This window comes from Marmota monax, unplaced genomic scaffold, assembly GCF_021218885.2.
Source record: "Marmota monax isolate L192 unplaced genomic scaffold, Marmota_monax_Labrador192_F-V1.1 WCK01_AAM20220418_F8-fsc00037, whole genome shotgun sequence".
Taxonomy (NCBI): Eukaryota; Metazoa; Chordata; class Mammalia; order Rodentia; family Sciuridae; genus Marmota; species Marmota monax.
In genome coordinates, this window is record NW_026693245.1 from 10,205,530 (window position 1) to 10,227,116 (window position 21,587).

Consider the following 21,587-nt stretch of genomic DNA (forward strand, 5'->3'; position numbering starts at 1 on the left):
AAAAAAACTTTTAACTTTCTTGTCTGGGTTCTGGGGCCAGAGCAAGAAACTATTTTTGTGGTTAGATTTACTGATCAATCAAAAGGTTTCCCATGCCTAGTAAAGTCTAATGTTAAAAACTCCACACTGGTATCTTATACTTTTCTTATAAAGAGGTAAAAATGACCTGTTAAATTCTCTAATAACCTCACTGGAATTTTCTCTTGAATTTTCTATATGACTGTATTATGAAATCTCCTAAGGGAAGAACTGCAAACAAACAAATTTAAGGGGGAAAAAAAATCAGATAATGAAACGATAAAAAAGTCACATTTTTCCTTTATTGATTTCTTCCCCCCCAAATAAATTTTATTTAAAGGAGGAATCAAGAGTACTTAAATCTTCCTATTTTTGGAAAGAAGGGAAGACAATAGAGAACTAAATGTTCTATACTATTTTAGTGACTGAAACATTAATAAACAAAATGTCACTAAAACAAGTTTTATATCTTATTAATGCATTCTACCACCTTACTCAAAGCTTCTACTTTATAGATGGCATATGTATTTATCTCAGTGCTTCAAGTGCAATTCATTCTTCAAGTGTATAATATTTTATAAACATAACTAATAAAAGTAATTTGTCGATAGCTAATTATATACTTGGACTATGGCAAATATTTTACATTCACAACTGCCTAAGAAGGTACTCATTCTAGTTAGCAGAAAACTTAAAAACAAAGTGTGCCTGTGCATGAAGACTGACTTTTTAGAGAAGTTTCTTGAACAAGTTTTGTTCCTCTTTGGTCACAACTGAAATATGTAAAATAGTTAAGATTAAATCTCTTAACAGAGAAGGTACACCTTCCCTCCTCAATTTGCAAAACAGAGACTATTTTCTCCATTATGTTTGATCTAAGAACCTATGGCTGCTGAACAGATACTTGGTTCCCAGGTTATGTGTGGCTTGGGTGGAAGGCAAGAGGCTGGTACAGTAAGATCATCAGCTATTGTATGCTCCCCGATGGACAACTGTCTTCCATCAGTTTGAAAACAGTGTAGGAAAATGGTGTTGCTAGATAGCAGCCAAGGCTAAGAACCCCAGGGTAGCCTCCTTTAAATGGTGGATGATCTGGCATAATGGAAGGGAAGAAAGAAGAACCTGGAAGGCTTTGCATTGACTATGTAGCTTTTGCCCTTGTGACTTCACAGCAAAGAATCGACTCAATTGGGAAAGGACCAAATGCCCAAGGAAATTTTTCAAATCTACTTGGTTTCCAAGATCAACTAGGGAAGGATACCTGTATTTTTATTTCCTACTACCTCTCCTCTCCATACTTTTAGAACCAACTACAGTTGAAATCTACCAAAAATGTGAAGAAAGACTGACTGCAAAAGCAAAACAGCAGAATCCTTCCATTCCACCTCCTGCTCTTTCAGAGCTGAAGCAAAAGAATTTCTTCTAATCTCTTTTTATATTCAAGAGTTTTCACTCCACAGACTGCGTCTATAACATTCTCACTACCTCAGATGATGAGATTCTACCAGCATCTACTAAAGCAAGATACAGGTTAAGGTGCTAACCTTCAAAAGATTCTCCACTGTTTGAACAAGCATTGAGTCAATGGCTAAGAAGCCCCTGTACGTAGGAAGGGCTTTGAGACTCATAGTTGGTTACTTTTGATATATTTTCCCTAAGTGATGCCTAAATATCCTCACTCTAGAAGTTCCTCCAATCTTAAATCTATCTATTTTTGTCCAGGCCAGAATATAATCAGATATTTAAGTAAACACATTAAGTAGTAGTTCAGCCTACCAAACACTATTAAAATCAAAAGATTTTCTTACCTTTTTCATTACCATCATACTCTCCAAGATAAGGGGGAATCTCTGCCTGATATTGTAAACCGATCATTATTTCCTACAGGAAAATTCAGAAAAACAATGTATTATAAACACTTGGTGGGGAAAAGTCTTAAACCACTAATTTGGTTTCTACAGGTCCAAAGAAACTTTCTCTTGAAACAACAAAATGACCATAAATCACTTCACAAATGTTTTCAAAAGGCAATTTAGTCCAAAATGGTCTAATAGATTATAATGGTAATTCAATTTACCTTCCTCAAATCTTCAGGTGAGTTACCACTGTCCGTTTCAACATCTTCTACCTCTGATTCCTTATCACCATCACACGTAGTATTTGCTTTAAGAGAAAAAAATTTCAAGATTTTCATTGCTAACTTTTGTAGTAGCTTGGAGAATATCCGTTATGCTGTATTTTATAAAAATTGGTTGAATACTTTGTCAGCAGAAATCTAATAAACTATTTTCACAATGGACATTAGTTAAAATAGGATTGTGAAAACTCTAAAGTATATATAATATCCTTACAATTATTGTAGCATACCAATAAATAGATTGGGAGATAAAAAAGAAACTACTGTGATCAACTTAAAAAGACAGTATAGCACTAGAGTTGTTACATTAATTAGTAAATATATACAAAGAGCTACATTGAGTCTATCAAAATGGTTTCTGTGTGCACACTCATATATGTGCATTTGAACTTATTAATCAAGTAGTTTTTCTACCACAAATATACCTTAAACAAATAGACTGCATTAAAAAATACTTATTTTAGTCTAAAACCTTTTTAATGTTACTGATAAACATTGAGGGATAACACCGAGAACTAACAGGAAAAAAAGAATGAACCACTAAAAATAAAAACACTTTTTAGCACTGATAAGTTTTCAAAATCAGGAGAGCAAGAGCCTTTTAACAGAAACCGAAAATTCGTCTCTTAAAACTTCATGGTTGAACTAAGATAGAAATAGGTGAGCCTTGGGAAAGAATGCAGCCTTGTAAAACTAAGTCAATGTTTCTATTTTTAAACAGCCTTTAGTTTACTACCTCTACCCCAACAAAAAGGTGATAATATTGTTCCAATTATAATAATATTTTATTTAAACTATGTAAAACACATCATTATAGAATAAACAATTAAACATAAATTACTGAGTAATAAAATGTACTCACACTACCACTGCTACAATTAGCTAGGGATATAGTACATGCATGCCTAGCATGCATGAAGCCCTGGGTTCTGGAGTTTAATTCTCAGCACTGTGCATGCACATACATGTTTGCGCGTGCGCACACACACACACAAACACACACACACACACAAAAACCCAATCAGTAATGTCTGGGTTTCTTACATCTTAAAGGTCTAGGGAAAAAATCAGAAGTTTCATGAGATGTCACCGAGGGTGTCAGATCATCTGCAGAAGACTGAGTTTCCTCATCATCACCTGACAAGAGGTCTTTTGCTATTTCTTCCTGGAAGAATAGGAAGGCAGTACTAGTTAGAAAGGATTATATTCATCAATTAAGAAAAATATCTTCTTATTTTTAATAAAATAATACAATTAGTAACCAGTTGATGTCTTATTAGTTTTGCAAAGTAATTTTGAAATCTCTATAATTTACTTCATATAAATATTTGGACATTTAATATTTAATTATACACTTAATAATATACTATTAATAAGAATAATACAAATGCAATTACACACTTAAAACAAATAATTTGCCTAATTTGTGAAATGTGGGGAGAACTTAAATAGAGTTACAGCTAATTTTCAACAAAAATAATCTGACTTCTAGCCAGGTATGGTGGTGTGTACTTGCAGTCCCAACTACATGGGAGGATGAGGCAGAATCACTTGTGTGCCCAGAAGTTTTGTGGCCAGCCTGAGCAATCTAACAAAACCTCATCTCAAAAATAAACAAACAACAAAAAAATAGGGCTGGTATATAGCTCAGTGGCAAAGCATCTGCCTTGCATTCGCAAAGCCCTAGGTTCGATCCCCAGTTCCAAAAAAAAAAAAAAAAACCACACACAAAAATAATCTGATTTCTAAGTGTTTAACAATTATATTTACTTTCCATCAACAATAAAATAAAAATTTCAAAATGTTTTCAAATTCCACTCTTTTAACAATTTAAAAAGTCCAACTAATGATATAATTTTAAAAGCAAGTTTGAATTAATTTTTATATAAGTGTACAGTTATCCTTATGCCTAGTACGCAGCATCACTCAATACTAAGTGATAATGGAAACTAAGGTTTGTGGTACATTTAATATCACATTTAACTCAAAATGGGAAAAACATAACTCATAGGACAGGTTCCAAAATGTATATTCCTCTCCCTGCCTAAGACTTGAAAGCCAAGGAAAGCTTTCCAGGGAACTGTTATGTTAGCAAAGCATAGGCTGTGTGGATTCTCCTCTGCAGGTAGTAAGCCTCACCACAACCAGGTATTGTGTTGTGTACCTATAGTCCCAACTACATGGGAGGGTGAGGCAGAATCACCAAGGTCACCACATCCTTGGCTACTATGGCTGCTGTCACTCTGAGAGCCCAGAAAACAGAACTTTTCTTCAACTACTCCATGCCTAAGCAAGCTGGGTTTGAAGGCTTCTGGGGGTTTTATTAACCAACACATTCTTATGTTTGTAGATTGAAAGAAGTTAAAGCAAAATCTACTTAAATACAATATATCTATCTACAAAAGAAAAATGAAAAAAATACTAGAGAATAGTTAGGTATGCAATAAATTCCTATTTCCTACTCTTAAAATAGTAGGTAGTATTATTATATTATTAAAAATAGTGTGATTAAAACTATTAAACAAAGTTTAAATCAAAATGATAAGAGCTATGGGTCAATATAAAGTTTATATGCCAACATTATAAAATGCTTTAAACAAAGGGAATTCTAATAAAACAGTCAACAGAAATGGATTTCTATTGAATTTTATTTATTTATTATATTTATTCTATCTGAATTTTTATTTATTTATTTTTTTAGTTGTAGGTGGACATAATGCTTTCATTTTTATTCATTTATTTTTATGTGGTACTGAGGATCAAACCCAGTGCCTCGCCCATGCTAGACAAGGACTCTACCACTGAGCCACAATCCCAGCCCTCTGAATTTTTCTTTTAAATGCTTGTACTTACTTTGTCCAGTGTCATATCTGGTAATTCATCAGCAAGTTCACTTGGAGAGCTATTCGCACTGGAATTAGTAACTACTGGAATTGTAGGTTCATAGCCATAGAACGCCAGTAAATCTTCTAGAGGCATGTTTCCTTCCTATTCAAACCAGGACACAAACATGAACTTAGCAGATGTCACAATTATAGCACAACTTAGCAGATGTCGCAATGCTCTTAAGTTCATAAAGCACATTATCAAAATAGCAGTTATCAATCAAAACCAAGTTTTAGTTTTTCTTTTTGTATTACTGTCAGAAAACAAGACAAAACTCCTAGAGCTCTAATTAATTAATAACAAAACTTTTTATTTCCTAACATCATTTCATTCTTTAAAAATTCTCCAAGAATCTGCTTTGGTGAAGATCTTTAACTTTACATTATTATAAAGATGCATTGAAAATATTTTCATTCACTTACTTCATGTAATTTGTTGCTTGTTTCCTTGCAATTAAATAACATGTGATTACTTGTTTATTCTTCCTATTAATTAGAAGACATTGATAATAAATCTTTGACTGAACACTAACACTTGCAAAATTTATGTTAGCGTCCTTTAGCATTCTTACTACAACTGATATTTCATACCAGTCTGTCTGACTTCTTCACAAACATCCAATGAAGATTGTATTAATCTCTCTCACAGGTGAGAAAACCGAAGCTTAATTCTGGGTTTGAATCCCAGTCCTGCAAGTTGTCTTACTAATAGCTTTAATAAAATCACATATTCTGGCTCCAGTGCTACCCATGTTATAACTACCTATGCCATCACTCAGAATGACACCCAGTCACTGTTTCCCCCTCAACTAATTCATCTGAATATAAGTGTTATATTTCCCTTTTAAATAGATTTTAGTTTAAAAACTAAAGTTTTAAAAAAACTCTTTATAATTATCAAATAAGTAACTTCAAAACTATATACTCATGAACTAATTAATGCATTAAGCATTTTAAAAGATATCTTTGTCTATGAATTTAAGAGACTTATTTCTATAGTTGCTTATTGGTTTAGTTTTTTCTTTTAGACAAAACACCTAAGTCATGAAGCATAGACAATGAAAATGCTAAAACCAAATGTATAAAACATGCCCACATGTGATCACAAAGTGAGCTGATAGTAGCAGTGATAACTCCTAGACAGATGCTGGTTACTCACCAGGGCCCAAAAGGGATAAAGGCTCTGAAGATCCCCAAAATATGGCCTTCACTATTTCAAGTATGAAACTTTCATACCACTGTGCTTGACTGGGACTGAAGCATTCTAAATGAACTCAGAGTACGGGATATGATAGAATATGAATTCATAAATTTGCAGGAGACATACACCTTTCTTTGCAATTATCTCCCCCCACTCCACCCATAGTGCTAGGGATGGAACCCAGGGCCTTGAACACACTGGGCAAGAGTTCTATTACTGAGCTACAACCCCAACCCAGACATATGCCTTTCTAATGACTATAAAATCATGTCACTCATGAAATCCTTTCAGCTTGGGATTGAAATCAACTTAAACAAACAAACAAAACCCTGCTTTGGGAGCCTAGAGTCAGCACAAATCAAATTGGATGGTTAGGGCAGACATAAATTCACCCACTGTGGAAACCTCCAATGAATTATTCTTTTCTCAAACCAAAGAATCCTCAAAGGTGACCAGAATCCAATTTAGAGTCTATTATGACATGGTGGGAAGATAGCAATTTTCACTTATTGGCACTGATGGTCCACCTTCTCATCATGTATTGACTTCTAGGTACTTTGCTGAGGGTTACCGTCTATGGATATAGAAATTCATGGTGAAATTCTTACACTAAAATAATTCAGTGCTGGTGAGAGAAGCTGTCAAGTCAACAATTATAAAACAATGTAATGGCTGCAATGCCCAATTCTAGAATTAGTGCTGCGTTTGTAAATACAAAGAAGGGAAACCTACACCCCAGGAAAAATGATATCAAAGCAGAGATATACACAGAGAGGGAAAGCAATGAGTTAACTCTTAAAAAAAGAAGAGTCTTTTGACAGATAAGGGACGTGTCCAAGGGAGGTGCGTCCATGACCACTGAGCACTGAGTGTATGCCAGAAGGCCATCATGTCAGATGCTGGTATGAAACACAGGCCTTGCTTGCCCTGTTACAGCTTATAGTCTAGAGAGTACTAATAATATATACGCATATAGAACTGCCAATTATGATCACTAAAAAGGAAACACAACAAACCCTGAGATACAGAGTAACATTAGGGGTCCATTTTATAGAGTAACAGAGAAAGACAGGAAAAGATCTTCAGATGAGGCTCAAAGTCTGAGATATGGCCAATCTCCTAAAGAGCATTTCAAGCCAAGGAAAAGACCTGTGAAGCCTGAAGATAACTGCCACTAAACTGAGTGGCCAAAACTCAGTGAGTAGAATGAAGAGGGACTCAAGAGAAGAATGGCAAAAGAGGTTGGGACAGATCAGAGGGAGACCTGTGGCCAGGGAAAGGAACTTGGACTTTATTCACAGAGCAATGAGAAACCCCTGGAGAATTAAAAAACTGGAGAGATATAACATTATTTCTTTTTAAAATACTGGGCAGCTACATGAAGAAAAGTCAGCAGGGTGGGGAATGGAGAGATACAAAGATCACTTAAGGAGCTTCATGCTGATCTAAGGTAATGATATAGACATAAACAGAAATGAATAGATGAGATATATCTTGGAGTGGAATCAAACAGGTTACTAGATGTGGGAGTGAAGGGAGAGGGAAAGACAAATCTGCAGATTTCTATTTGAGCAAGTCTCCAGAGGGTAGTAACCTCTAGATAATAAGTGAGACGAAAAGACTAAAGGAATAAAAGGTTTTTGAAGGAAAAAAAAAATAAGAGTTCTGCAGAAGACACAAGTTAAGTTTGAGAGAACTGAGACATCCAAGTAGAAAAGTCAAGTTGGCCATGAGCCTGGAGCTTAGAGAATCAGGCTGGGCTAAAGATATAAATCTGGCATTCATTAGCATCTAGATGATATTTAAAGCCACAGGAGTTGATGAGCTCACCCACAGAGAGGGCAGAGAGAAAAGAGAGGGGATCTATGCTTTATTAGAAGACCTTTCAGACCTATTACTATATAGGCAACAGGATATATGTCTAAAAAATCTTGAGCATGATTTGCATTTTGGAAAAAATATTCTAGGGAAGTAGAAGAATAAGAATCTGAACTAAGGAAGATAATTATTTTCTAAATTTAGAAAAAAGAATTGATTTCTTGACTTAATTGACAGAGGAAATGAAAGCAACATAGGAGTATAAAAGAACTGCAAGATTTCTGGCCCAGGAAGTTAGAGACCTGTAGCACCATTATAAGATAGAAACACAAACTCAAGGGTTTAACATGGTAATGAGTTTAAGGCAAAAGCTGAAGCTGTAGGCTTGAATGGGATCACCCAGAAAGGACAAAAAGCTAAGGGTTGGGAGAATGTCATCAAATACTATGTGGGCAAAGACAGACAAGTCCATAAATGAGAAAGGGAAACATCTGAGAGTAGAAGCAGAACTAGGAGAAAGCAGGATTTTATGAATAAGCAAGCGTGGAAAAACCAGGGATGGTCACTTGGGTCAAATACCAAAGAGAACTCAAATGAGATAAATAGACAAGAATTCTTAGCATTTGGCAATCAGTGACTTTATAGTGTAGTGAGGTGGAAGAAGTCAAGCTAGGACTGGAATGGGAGGAGAGAGAGTACATATACATCTCTGAAACTGGAGAATGAGGGCAAAATGGGGTCAGAGATAACATCTTCCAAATGTGGAAAGCACATCAGTAAGGTTCTATGTTTAAATTAAAAAAAAAATTTTAAACTATAATAAACTAAGGGCAGGACGGATGTGATCTGGGACAGGAGGGAAAAGAATAAAAGTTTGTGTGGAAGAAAGAGGAGATTCTTGGTCATCACTCGTGAAAAACCCTCCTTTCTCTGCAAAGACACAAGCATGATGATTCGTTGAAGGAGATGATAACCACCTTAGTGGTAACCTCCTTACTAAGTTCAAGGAATGCCACTCTGTAGATTCTCTAGAGGGGACTGGTTTTAAAATACAAATTATCTATTATAAAACTGTTAAAACTGGAAAAGGTGAATCCTGTCTCTGAAGCACTTAATATATGAACTTTCTATCGCAGTCTATCCATAATGTACTCAGTCCTCTGAAGAATAAAAACAATTTTTTCAAAACTGAATTAGTATATTTCAAGGTCTTTAAGGATCTGTAGTGGTGAGATTCACTTAGAAGTTTTATCTAGCACCTCATCCCAGGTAGAGAGATTTTTCTCTCCTGCCTTATTTTGGGGGACATTTTATTAAACCTACTTAATTCTAAGTGACACAGTCTAATCACAATTGTCAACAAACTTCTTTATAAGTGGAAAGTCTATATTAGAAAAGTGTAAAATTTAGAGACAGAGGACACAATAATTGCTAACAATTACCCTGAGCAATCACCTAATCCCTTTCACCTCCATTTTCTTATCTGTAAAAAGGAAAATACCATTATTTCCTTCGTTCTATGAAGCACAGCCTCAAATTTCAGAAACTAGGATGCAACTCATTATTAACAAATTGTATTCGTCCTTGAACCCATCTACACTATTTCTAAAGCAATGGTACATCTTACACTCAATAAGGCCTCTGAGCCAAGGAAATACTGCCAATACTCATCTGATACATCTGATGGCGTTGCTGGATAGGTCAAACATGACTGTGAGGTGCAGATCAATTTTAGTAACTAATGTAACATCTGTTTAATACCTTGTAAAACAATTACTTAATTTTCAATTTTTTAAAGCATCTATGCTAAAAAGTTTAAGTGGCATTAATGATAATTTTTTTTAAACTTTCTCATTTATTTATACTTTTCTGAATTTGGGAGTAATTTTTAAACATCATGGGGAAATCTATATTTTTATTAAAGCAGGAATGGTTAAGAACAATTTTAAAAGTTCTAGATCCACTGGGCGTTTTAGCTCACATCAGGGACTCAGGAGGTTGAGGCAAAAAGATCACAAGTTCGAAGCCAGCATCAGCATTTTAGTGAGACCTTGTCACAAAATAAAAAATTAAAAGAACTTGGGAGTAGAACTCAGTGGTAAAGTGCTCCTGGGTCCAATTCCCAGTGGCAAAAAAATAAGTAAATAGAAGTTCTAGAGCTTACCTAGAACTATTAAATTAAAAGCATTCAGAAAGCAATAATATAAAAAAATTAAAATATATAAAATTATAATAAACCCTTTAGTATTTTTAAAAATTACAATCTAGTTACATAATCTAGTCACATACTTACCAAAGAGCTACTATAAGAAAACTGATTTTGTACTTCTCTTATTTTCTGTACCACATGATATGGAAAAATTTCCACAAGAGCCCAAAATTTACAAGCACTAAAATAAAAGCTGTACTTACAACTGACAATCAAATTTATTTACCATGACATAAAATCTTATTTATAATTTATTTAAATATTCACATCATGCCCCAAGACTGTTAACATGCACCAATACCTAAATCATTGTTCTAGTAATAAATTACGATATATAATCAAAATAAATAATTTCTTCTAAAAATTTAATACTCCTCTCAATATTTGTCTTTTATTCATGTTCATTTTCATTACAAATCAATAAAGAATAGAGATTACTGTTATGTTTACGACAGATAAGAAGTGTAAATCAGAGGAAGTAAGTAGAAATAGCTCTTTTTATTCACTGCTCCATGAGAAGGATCAGCTTTCTGAATGAAGACACAGCTCTTGGGTCTTTCTAGGATTTATTTAAAGGTCATCTGTATTTTGCCAAGAAGCTACCATCCAAGTACATACTGAGAAGCTAAAACACTTTAAGGACATAGGATTTTTCTGAATATATAAACTTAGTGACATTACAAAAAATTTAATTATCAATATTTACTAAACAAAATAAAAAACCACAGGAGGAGGGACAAGGTTGTTTCTGTGAATGTATGAAATATGATATGTCAAGAGCTTTGTAATGTTTTGAACAACCAATAAAAATAAATTAATTAATTTAAAAAAAAAAAAGGTTGTTTCTGTGAATAGCTAAGCTAGTAAATTTACTGTTGATTACTTCAATCTATCTTCTATTTTACTTTTTGTGTTTACCTATTCTTTTTTTTGAGACAGGTTCTTGCTATGTTGCCAAGACTGGTCTCAAGTGATCTTCCTACCTTTGCCTCTCAAGTAGTGGGACGACAGGCATGCACGCAATTCCCTTTTGAAACTCACTCAACACAGACCAAGGCATATATTATTACAGCCTCTCAAAGAATAAAACTTAAAATCTGAAAAATAAAATCTTGTGTAGGGGTATAGCTCAGCTGGTAGAGTACTTGCCTTACCTGACATGTATAAGGCCCGGAGTTCAATCCCTAGCACCACATAAATATAAACAAACAAATAAATAATCTTGCCATCCTATAAACATCACCACCAGATTATCCATGCTCCAGTAGTAAGTAATTTAACATAATAAATGTAACACAGTTCTATTTTATTGACAAACAGCTATTTATTTGCATACTAAAATGTAGTCTGACGTCCTTCTTTTTTTTCTGGTACTGGGTATTGAAACCAGAGGTGTTCTACCACTGAGTTACATCTCTAGCCCTTTTTTATTTTTTGAGACAGGATCTCACCAAGTTGCTAGGTCTGGCCTCAAACTTGGAAACCTCCTGCCTCAGCTTCCCAAGTAACTAGAACCAGTTGTGAACCACTGCGACCAACTGTATTTCTATCAAACATTTCTTACATGATGTTAAACTAGATTGCTATCTGTATGCTTTTAACAACAAACACATTATCATGAGACCACTTGAGACTTCTGCCCCATCCCCATAAAACATGCCCATAGCAGCAATTCTAACTTACAACATAGGAGAGAAGTATTATCTATGCTTCCCTGAACTTTCATACAAGGCTAAACATATTTTATACAATCTATACATCCTTCCTCCCATACCTCTCATTGCTTCCTTCTTCCATAGTTGTCACAAGGATATCATGTTAAAAACCTTGTTCCCACTGCCACCCTATATTAGATTATAAGCTCCTAGAGTTCAGGAACATTGTCAAACTGTTCACTTTTCTAATTCCAGGATGTACGACAGACCCTGACTTAGTGACAACATCAGCTAGATTGTTAATTCTCAGTTATTCTAGGCTGCCCATTCATAAGAAGTAAGAAGGAATTGCCTGAATAAAGGCAAGGTAGAGTTTGAGACTCTTTGGCATCTTTTGTCATCAACAGGTGACATTTTATCACCACACTGAAAGGAGAAGCAGGCAAAAGACTTCTTTTTCAACCAAGTATTTCATGGTATTTTTAGTTTAATACTCATAAATTTGGCTTTTATAGGATATACTATTAAGTGAATAAGTCTAAATCTGAGATCATGTTGAATAACTAACCAAATGACTGAATGTGTTTAGAAAATGTCAGGCCCTGAAGAATCTGCCTTCTGTTTCTCTGTGCATTAACATGAAGAAAGAAATGCAGTAACACCCCACCCCTGACTCACAAAGATACTAAGTAGAGGAGATTATATAAGAGGGTGCTTTACCTTCTATAAAAAAGAGAGATATAAGAACTTAGAAGAGCCAGGCACAGTGGTGCACAGCTGAAATTCCAGAAGCCCAAGAGGCTGAGGAAGGAGGATACCAGGTTCAAAGCCAGCCTTAGCAACATAGTGAGGCCCTAAGCAACTAAGTGAGACCCTGTGTCTAAATAAAATACAAAAAAGGGCTGGGGATGTGACTTGGTGGTTTCAATCCCCGAAAAAAAAAAAAAGAACTTAGGATAGTATTATTCAATATTATTCCTGAATAATAATTTTTTTCTGAGCTAATTAGAAATTTTCAGTAAGGTTAATTTATAGGTAAGTATAATCCTAGAGTTTTCAAGCTGACTACTATAAAGGCCTTTCTCTATCGTCCTAGTATAAATGTAGATTTAAAGTACAGCTCATTTCTTTGTATTGATTTTGGGTTTAAAGAGTTATAAACCAAGCCGGGCACAGTGGTACATTCCTATACTCCCAGCGGCTCAGGAGGAAGATCACAAGTTCAAAGCCAGCCTTAGCAACTTAGCTAGGCCCTTAGCAACTTAACGAGACCCTGTCTCAAAATTTAAAAATTAAAATAGAAAGTGCTGAGGATATGGCTCAGTGGTTAAGTTAAGTACCCCTGGATTTAATCCCTGGTACTGAATAAATAAATAAATAAGTTATATATACATTCAATCCTAACAACTTTTTAAAAGATGACTAGAGGATAGGGGATGGCATATCACTGATCTACATTTGAAAATACAGTAAAACTTTTCCAGTGTCTTTATAAGTTTTATGAAGAAAAAGACTTCTTCCTGTATCTACTATACTACTTAGTTTTACCCTCAACAGAATGGTATGGATATAATGAAAAGAAGGCTGGATGGGATTCAAAATTGAGTTTAGGGTCTAGATTTCTTATATTTCACTTTTCTCTTGTGTTAGAGGACTGCATATACCTATTTCACTGTGCTGATAAGCTAAAAAATTAGTTTGACAGATATAAATTAATTTTGAAAAATTAAAAAATATTTATTATGATACTCTCAAAATGAGAAAACCACTGACATTCTAAAAAGTGAGGTTAAAAAAAGAAATATGCACATGCTACTTTTATTTCAGGTAAATTGCAAAATAATTTACAAGAGTATTTCAAAATTTTTACCAAAAGTCTGTGTTAAAATACTAAAGTAAAACCTTTACCTTTTCTAAGTCTTCAATTTCAGAACTGAAGTTTTTACCCTCATCCATCATCTCTTCTTCTTCAAGAGTTCTTTCATCATCATAGTCATGGACCAACATCTCAGCAGTGGGGTCAAAATCATGATCCTCAGAAGACAAAGACCCAACTGGAATGAAACAAACTGAATCACTTAACATATTCACAAGGTTATTTACAAAATAAAAATGTGTTCCTATAAATTTACTATATATTTTATAGGTTATAAAGTAAGACCAGGTGATTCTGAAAAGATACTAAAATCAGGAAAAGAACAAGGCAGAATAATTTACAAACACTTTTACAAGGGGTCCAACTTACAATACCAGTAAAGTGATTTAAATGGCGTGGTCTTAAACAAATATTCCAACAGAAAAGCAATGAAACTTGCTTATTAGTTAATTTAAGACATTTGTTTAAAAACAAAGGCAAATGTCAGAAGGATTAAATTTCCAGGAATGGAAAACTTCTCAAGAATCCACTATCCATGAAGTCTAACACTTCAGAAGAGAATGTAAATTTTACCAAATTTTAAGCCTCAAATAAAGACACAAAACTCAACAGAAATTTTGCTTATAGGACAAAAATCAAATTTCTGTGAAACAGCTATTCAGAAATTTAGTTTTTAAAAGCACTGTATCATTTACATATGTATAACAGTATTTCAAGCTCCCCAGCATCAGTCAGTCAAGTATTAAACTACAAATCTATGCTTTACTTTAGATTACTAATACAGTTGTTAGGTTTATACAAAGAGACCACAGAAAAATCATTATCTGAAAGTTTTAGAAGACATAACCCATTGCCAGTTGTTTTGGCCAATTTACACTTATTTATAAAACTATAATAATTTTTAATAGCAAATAGGAAGTCAACTGAATATTCCAAAAACAAAAAGAAATGAATAAAAATCCATAATCCCAAGAGAATGAAATATGATTTATAAAAAACAGCCCTTCCTCCATGTTTTATTCTAACATCTAATTCAATTAGACGAGCAACTTTCAAGAATATGGAGGGAAAGTAATATCAGAATTTGGAGAAGAAAAAGTTAATCTACTTTGAGCCAAACTAATATTTGAAAATTTCAAACATTTAAACACAATGTGAGATCATTACCAAAACAGTGAAATAGGCTAAAATTTTTTCACTATGGAAAAACTACAGATAAAATTCAATGTTTCTGATTCTGAGTTCAGAAAACTCTATTAGTCCTAAGAAGAATACAATTTCTATGGTACTTAATTCTTTAGAAAGCTTACATTATGATGCTATTTCTTTGCAGTTGAAAATATTATCTGCTCATCTGAAAAACATGATGAAGTAGGTGTGGCTTAACTTAATTTTAAAGACAAAGATGAGCATTTATTAACTAGCTCAATAACAGAACATGCACCCATTACAGATTTTCTTTTCTAAGGAATTTCTACAAACTACTATTGCTTTGTCAAAGTGTCCTGCATAAAACAGAAGGGCCTGAGGACCTATTCCTGGCTTTGTCCTTGGCTTTCATGGACCTATTTAAATTTACTGGGTGTAGCTCAAGCTTTTCATTTGTAAAACACATAAGGTTGGCTGAATTGACTTAAGAATTTCTTTTAGTTCCAAATTTCTCTTTAAAAATTGGCGAACTGATTAAAAACAGGTTATAAGTGTCTGTTTAGACATCAACAGCACACTGTGTTTTGCCTTTTTATTTAGATCACAACTTCTAACAAACAGTGATGCAAAATGGAAAATTTCCATTATCATCCAGATGTTTGGCATCATGTACATAAATATTCTTTCCCTGAAATCAGTCATAACAAAGAAATGTTTGTCTCAAAATTAGCAAAACTTTTGAAAACAATTTTTAATGTATAGATAGCTATTTTTAAAGTAATCATAAATTCCTTCAATTTAGTGTTAATTATAATACCCAAAAGGATAATCAAGTAAGACCTTTGACTAAATACAAAAAGTAATATTGCAAAAATAATGAATTGTTCATTCTATGGCAATATGCAATGAAAAACTTGGGAGCTCATACACACTCCACTACGTTATGATTCTTTAGCAGCATGATTTAAAAGTCTCTAGGTGAACTAAGGGAAGTGGACAGATCCAGAGGTGCTTTCCCTGGACCCTATGACAGGAGAAAGTGGCAGTAAAGAGGGGAACTGGAAAGAGGATGAGAAGTTGAAACAAAGACACCTTATATCTTAGCACAGGAGGAAAGTTCCTCGCCATGGATCAGCTTCAGGGATCCCACAAGCCCCCACTCTGTGTATAACTATGCCTATCTAGAGCATTCAGGGAGAGTCCCTTATTTTTATCAAATCCTAACAAGAGCTTCTAACCTCAAAAAGATCAAGAAACACTTCCAGAAGCTCTAATGTTGTCTCAGCTCAAAAATCTTCTATCACCCCTCTTCTGTGCCAAATTTGGAATATATGTGTGTTTTAAAGATAGCTTTAACTCTCAGTTTTCACACAAACTATAGACATTTCTCAATTATGAAAAGGAGACTTAGAGGAGATGGGGAGTTCCAGTTACCAATCAACCTAAGCAGCCACCAAATTCAGAAAAAGTAGAGATCAATTTCTCGAACAAACAGAAACTAAAATCCAAACTGCAAAAGTTGGTTAAAAGTTGATTTGGTACTCACTGTTTTGGACTTGGAGGAAAACATGTGAAAATTAAAGACACTATTTAAAAGCTCACTTGTCTATCAGCAGCTTTGTAATAAGGTGTATTTTTCAACATGCAAGGGGGAAAGAAGAGTATAACTGTTCCTTTCTCGAACAATTTAATTACCAAATGCACACTGAAATCCTTAATTTAATTATCAAATGCACACTGAAATTCTTAACGATGAAAAACTACAGTATAATTTTCCAAGCAGAATTCTTTACCAACATGCCTTCAAGACCCCATTAACCTCTGGGACCCACTGAAGAGGTAAAAAATAGGACAAACCTGGGCTCGAACTTCCAAAAGAAGCCTAGGAGAGAAAGAGAAGAAAACGTGAGGTTAGTTCGCGTAGCCAGGAAAAGAGGCAGCTCCGGCAACAGGGCGCAGAGGGGGAGGAGCCGAGCGCTCCTCCGCAGCTGCCAAAAAGTGCAAGACGTAGCTTCGCTCGGATCGCTCCCGGCCCCTTTCGGGCCCCCTCTTGGCTGCCTCGCCTTCCTCCTCGAGTCCCCAGTGTACAAACTCGCAGACCCGGGACGAAACCCAGAATCTAACAGGCAACTGAAAGCGGCTTTCTAAAGCTCAGCAAGTTTCAGAACGAAGAAGCAAAACCCAGAGAGTGGGCTCACGGCATCAGTCCCCCATCCCTGGCAACTTGGGAGTCCCCCAATTCCCACCCAGCTCTCCACGGCCCCAGGCAACTCCTCGAAACGCAGCCCTTTCCTGGAAGGGAATCGCCTTCTAAGAGCGTGTCTGCCCCTGAGGGCCCGGGAGCCCCAACTCGGGGGCTGTCCTCTGCCGGGAGCATAGGCCAGCTGGAACCGGACACTCGTCCCCAAACCAAAGCAGGAGCTCCCCATCCTCTTCCGAATCCTGAGACGCGGCCTCTCAGTCCGGGGGATACTGGTTCCTCCCAGGATGTTCAGTCTCTCTCAGGGCCCGCCAGCTCGCCCCTCGGCCCAGCCAGCTCCTGCAGAGGGGCTCCTATCGCAGCCGCCCCCTCCCCCCAGCTCACTAGTCCCGGGGGAGAGAGCCCAGGCAGTTTCGATTGCCCAGCATTCCCCCTCCACCCAGAAAAAGGGACTATCTAGCCGCTCTCCTGGGGAGGGCGTCAAGGGTCCAGGTCTGCCCCCTTCACCCCAGGGGCGCTCGCACCTCCCGGGCTGCGGGGCGGGGAGTCCCGCTCTTCGCCCGTGAAGCCCGGCGGCCGCGCATCCCGCTCCTCTCCGCACCCGGAGCAAAGTGGAGCGAGCGGCTCCTTCGCGCCGCAGCCCGGGTCTGTGGGCTGGGGGCATAACGCACTCCTCCCGCAGGGCAGTGGCGCAGCCCGCTCCCCGCTTTGCAATCCGGCCGCGGAGGGGGGGCGGTCGGCCGGTTTCCACCCACCCCGGCTCCGAAAGGAGGCGCGGAGGGGCCGGCGGCCGCGTCAGCGACCCGGGACACGGCAAAGCACCGAGCCCGGACAGGGGCTCGTTGCCGACGACAGACGCCTCGGTCCGGTCCCATCGCCCGGCCGGGCCAGGGCCGGAGCCGCCGCGGCCTAGTCCCGGAGGGAGACCGCTCCCGCGCCCGCTCCCGCCCCCCAGCCGGCCCGGCCGTGGCCCGTTGCCGCCCCGCGACCCCCGCGTCGCCGCGCCGCCCCCCGTAGGGCCACGGGAGGAGCCCTGGGTCCCCCCAGGCTGCATCGGGAGTCAAAAGGGGCCGCCGGGTGCCAGCTCCAGCCCGGCCGCTCCTGCCCGGTTTCCCTGCTCACCTCCGCCATATTGGTACCTTTAGGGCGAACGAGCAGCGCCGAGCCCAGTCCCCGGATGGGGCGCCTGAGCCAATCGCAGCAGCCGCCGCCGCCGCCGCCGCCGCGGTCCGCCCGGCACCCGCCCGGCGGCAGAGGCGGCTCGGCCCCTTATAGGGCAGGGCGGCCCGCGACGCCCCCGGCCCGATAGCACGCCCACTCCGCCTGGCGACCCCTCGGGGGCCCGCGCCCGCCAGTCTCTGTTCTGGACCGCACCCACTCTGCCGTTCCTCTCCTCCCCTCCGGAGTAAAGTTCCTGCCGAATTAGAGGCAAGCTGGGGACTGACGGACACAGGACAGACCCACGTCCCGCAGTCGAGGCCCAAGAGTAGGGGTTCTACGGGAAACCATCCACAGATACTTCCTTCGCTCTAGGGCGTGAGTGAGGCTGGCAAGATACTTTGGCGTGACTAGAGACTTAGAGTCTTGGAGGGACAACTCGACACACTTGCCCAAGGGAGAAGAGGAGGCGATGGATGGACTAGAGAAGGAATTGATAGACAGATGGAAGCCTTGGGAAATGAGAGGTGGCTGATGGGCTGCAGTATAGAAGGAGGGATCAGCGACCAAGCACTTTAAGGTTTCCCAGGGACCTGTAGGAATTGGGTATACAGACTGGTTCATGGAGTAGGCTATGGAAATAGACTTTTGCCAAACAGGCTCTGGAAGGTAGTGATAGTAAAACAAAAGGCAACAAGGCAGGGAAATGATCATGAATATACTTGCATAGTTCAAAGAAGAGTCTCATAAAAATATTAAGCAATTATGAAAAAAATTAGACCAGTCCTAGGGATTGTTAATCACAAATAGTCTAGGAGATGAGCCAGAGGTACATACTGGATAGACCTGTTAAAAGAATAGGAATAGTGCATCAAATACCTTAAACAGAATCTTTAAACCTCTACCTCCCACCCTAAAAAAAAAAAAAAAAAAAAAAAAAAAAAAAAAAACCCTGCCATTTGTTCAAGGTCATAAAAAGAAGGCAGTCCTGTGGGCAAGTGAATGGGCAGGAAGGGGAGGACAAGACTTAGGTGTATAACACGCTCCCACACATGCTTTATTGCTATTTGCCATTGGGGGAGCTAAGTCTAACCTCTGGTAGGTTCATATCTACACTGAACAACTTTGAGCAAAGTACACAAAAATATATACAACACTAAACTATAAATACAACTGACTAGGTAGATTTTGCAAGAAGTTTAAGTCAGTGTGCAGAATTGCCTGGTAGATTTGGAGGATAAACAGTTGTCCTCACGTGGGACCCCAGAAATCATGTGCATCACAAGGAGAATCTGCTGGAAGGTACATGGATAAATGATATGAAATACAATCAGGAAATTATGGCAGGGCCCAACAGAGATTTGAAAAGCATGACCTCAGACACCAGAGCTCTTCTCCCAGTGTTTGCTGAAACAACTTAATATTAAATAACAGAGGTGAGGTATGTGTTGTAATCTCACAAATTTAGAGACTTTTTAGAGGCTAAAACTTTTCATGCCATTAATCTAAATGTGAAATATTTGATTTTAACCTGGGATCCCCTCCTGGTCCTTCAAGCATTGGGTACATACTAAGAATGAGGCTGGAGACTGGATTACAGGAGGAGGGGAAAAGGGTTACTTTTGAAATTTTTGCTGAGGCATCTCAAAATTAAGTTGTCCCACTGGTAAAATTTATTTATTTATGGAAATTTTTGGGAAAAGTCACTTCAATTATTTCAAAAAGACATGGAAAATTACACTTTCCCTGCTGTGAAAGATATCTTTCGACCTTTTGTCTAGTCAAATAACTCAAAGATAGCTGAACTTTGAAACCAGAGGCTTGGTACACATTGTACTTACCGTCCTCAATGAGGCATTCAGAATTTTCAAAGTGGAAAAAAATGACTTGAAATTAAGTGCAAGTGATTAACCTTAGAAATGAGGCAGTGAGCATGCCCTGTGGACAGAGCCATTAAACAGTACCCTGAGCCAGGGATCTGAGTTGTCAAGAAAGTGTGTTCAACAGCTTGCCTCCTACCTTTACGCCAGAAATAAAAACATTTTCTTCATAGAAAACTTGGCAAATTCAAACAATAAATGTGGACTTAGATTACATTTTGCCACGTCTAAGAAGTACACAGACTTGTGCACTTGCATGAACTTAGGCAGAGTTTCTACAGATTCTCCTTTGTAAAGATTTTGTAGAGGCATTAGTCATTTTGACAGTTTATGTGGTCTCCCTCATAGTACATAGTTTAGGAAGCCTGTGTCCATGGTATTAATAATTCATAGACAGATAAATGAAACTAAATTAATTAGAGATTTAAAGCAGCAGAGCTACTTTCTCCCTCCTGATCACTAGAGAAAATGTTGACTACCCAGTTACCTAACACATAGATCTTTTGGGTTTTGTGTGCGTTTGTTGTTATTGTTTTTGACAAGCTTTCCAAGAGTTGTGGATAAAAATCCTTTTCCTCCAGAGAGTTGAAACAAAAATAGTATTTTTTCTGCTGTTATCATCATCCTGTACTATGCAAAACAGAACATGATACAATAGGTAGCATTACATAGAGAGGAAGTCTTACACTGCATGCCAGGCACTGTAGGACCACCATAAAAGTCCTTGTCCCTAAAAGATTACAGTCTATTCATGATAGACCAGAACAAGAGCACAGAAAACTCAAAATCACATAACCCCATAAGTAGAACCAAAATGTAATAGGTTCTCTAATCATCTTTAAAAATGAAGAAAGGATCAATAAATATGTGATCTGAGAAAGCTTCAGTTAAATACATATAATAAGGAAAATGTGCATATAAAAAATGAGGACCAATGAAACTAATAAGACCAAGAGGTCAACACTAAAGAAAAAGAACCAAAATATGTAGGTTACAATGTATAATGTGAAATATGAGAATTAAGCCATAAATTAAGTTGCTTGATTTTCATTGTCTTTAGAAGATATTTACAAATTTGTCAATAGAAACAAAGGTTTTCATCAGATTCCAAGAGAAATGTCTTGCCTGAGCTGCGTGGTAACAGCAATGTACAAATATGCCAGGTCCCCAAAAGCACAAGCATGTACAACAATTTACTTCAGTGACAATCCATGAAAGTCAAAGGCACAGTATGAATGTACGACCTATTGAATGCAGTTTTTAATAGGGTCACGATAATACAGTATGAATATTTAGGTTTCTGCAGATTCCTTCTTAACCCAAGGGAAAACAATTAGTTACCTACAGTTAATGTTTCAATCTCAAATACCTGTAGAAGTCAGGCAGACATCATGAATGAGT

General features: G+C 37.6%; 2 protein-coding genes across 5 annotated transcripts in view; one reads left to right on the plus strand and one right to left on the minus strand.

Moving 5' to 3' along the window:
* Setd9 (SET domain containing 9) overlaps positions 1–14,095 on the plus strand; it is a 36,916-nt gene extending 22,821 nt beyond the window's left edge. Inside the window, exon 6 of one of the 2 annotated variants that reach the window (XR_009227973.1) lies at positions 13,842–14,095. Coding sequence is in view for 1 of the 2 variants with exons in the window: in XM_058583130.1 (XP_058439113.1) it covers positions 13,842–13,860 (19 nt within the window). In the remaining variant the exon portion in view is untranslated. The remainder of the gene's footprint in view (positions 1–13,841) is intronic. The other variant, XM_058583130.1, reaches the window with a different exon arrangement.
* The window catches only part of Mier3 (MIER family member 3), a 30,907-nt gene extending 12,531 nt beyond the window's left edge, over positions 1–18,376 (minus strand). Inside the window, exons 1-7 of one of the 3 annotated variants that reach the window (XM_046456285.2) lie at positions 18,271–18,376; positions 16,806–16,830; positions 13,832–13,977; positions 5,009–5,143; positions 3,200–3,320; positions 2,096–2,181; positions 1,827–1,899 (exon numbers count right to left, since the gene is read on the minus strand). In XM_046456285.2, the coding sequence (XP_046312241.1) occupies positions 1,827–1,899; positions 2,096–2,181; positions 3,200–3,320; positions 5,009–5,143; positions 13,832–13,977; positions 16,806–16,830; positions 18,271–18,279 (595 nt within the window). In that variant the 5' untranslated portion in view covers positions 18,280–18,376. Of the gene's footprint in view, positions 1–1,826; positions 1,900–2,095; positions 2,182–3,199; positions 3,321–5,008; positions 5,144–13,831; positions 13,978–16,805; positions 16,831–17,672; positions 17,925–18,270 lie in introns of those variants that run through there. The other 2 variants (XM_058583129.1, XM_058583128.1) reach the window with 2 other exon arrangements.
* Positions 18,377–21,587: the final 3,211 nt, after the last annotated feature.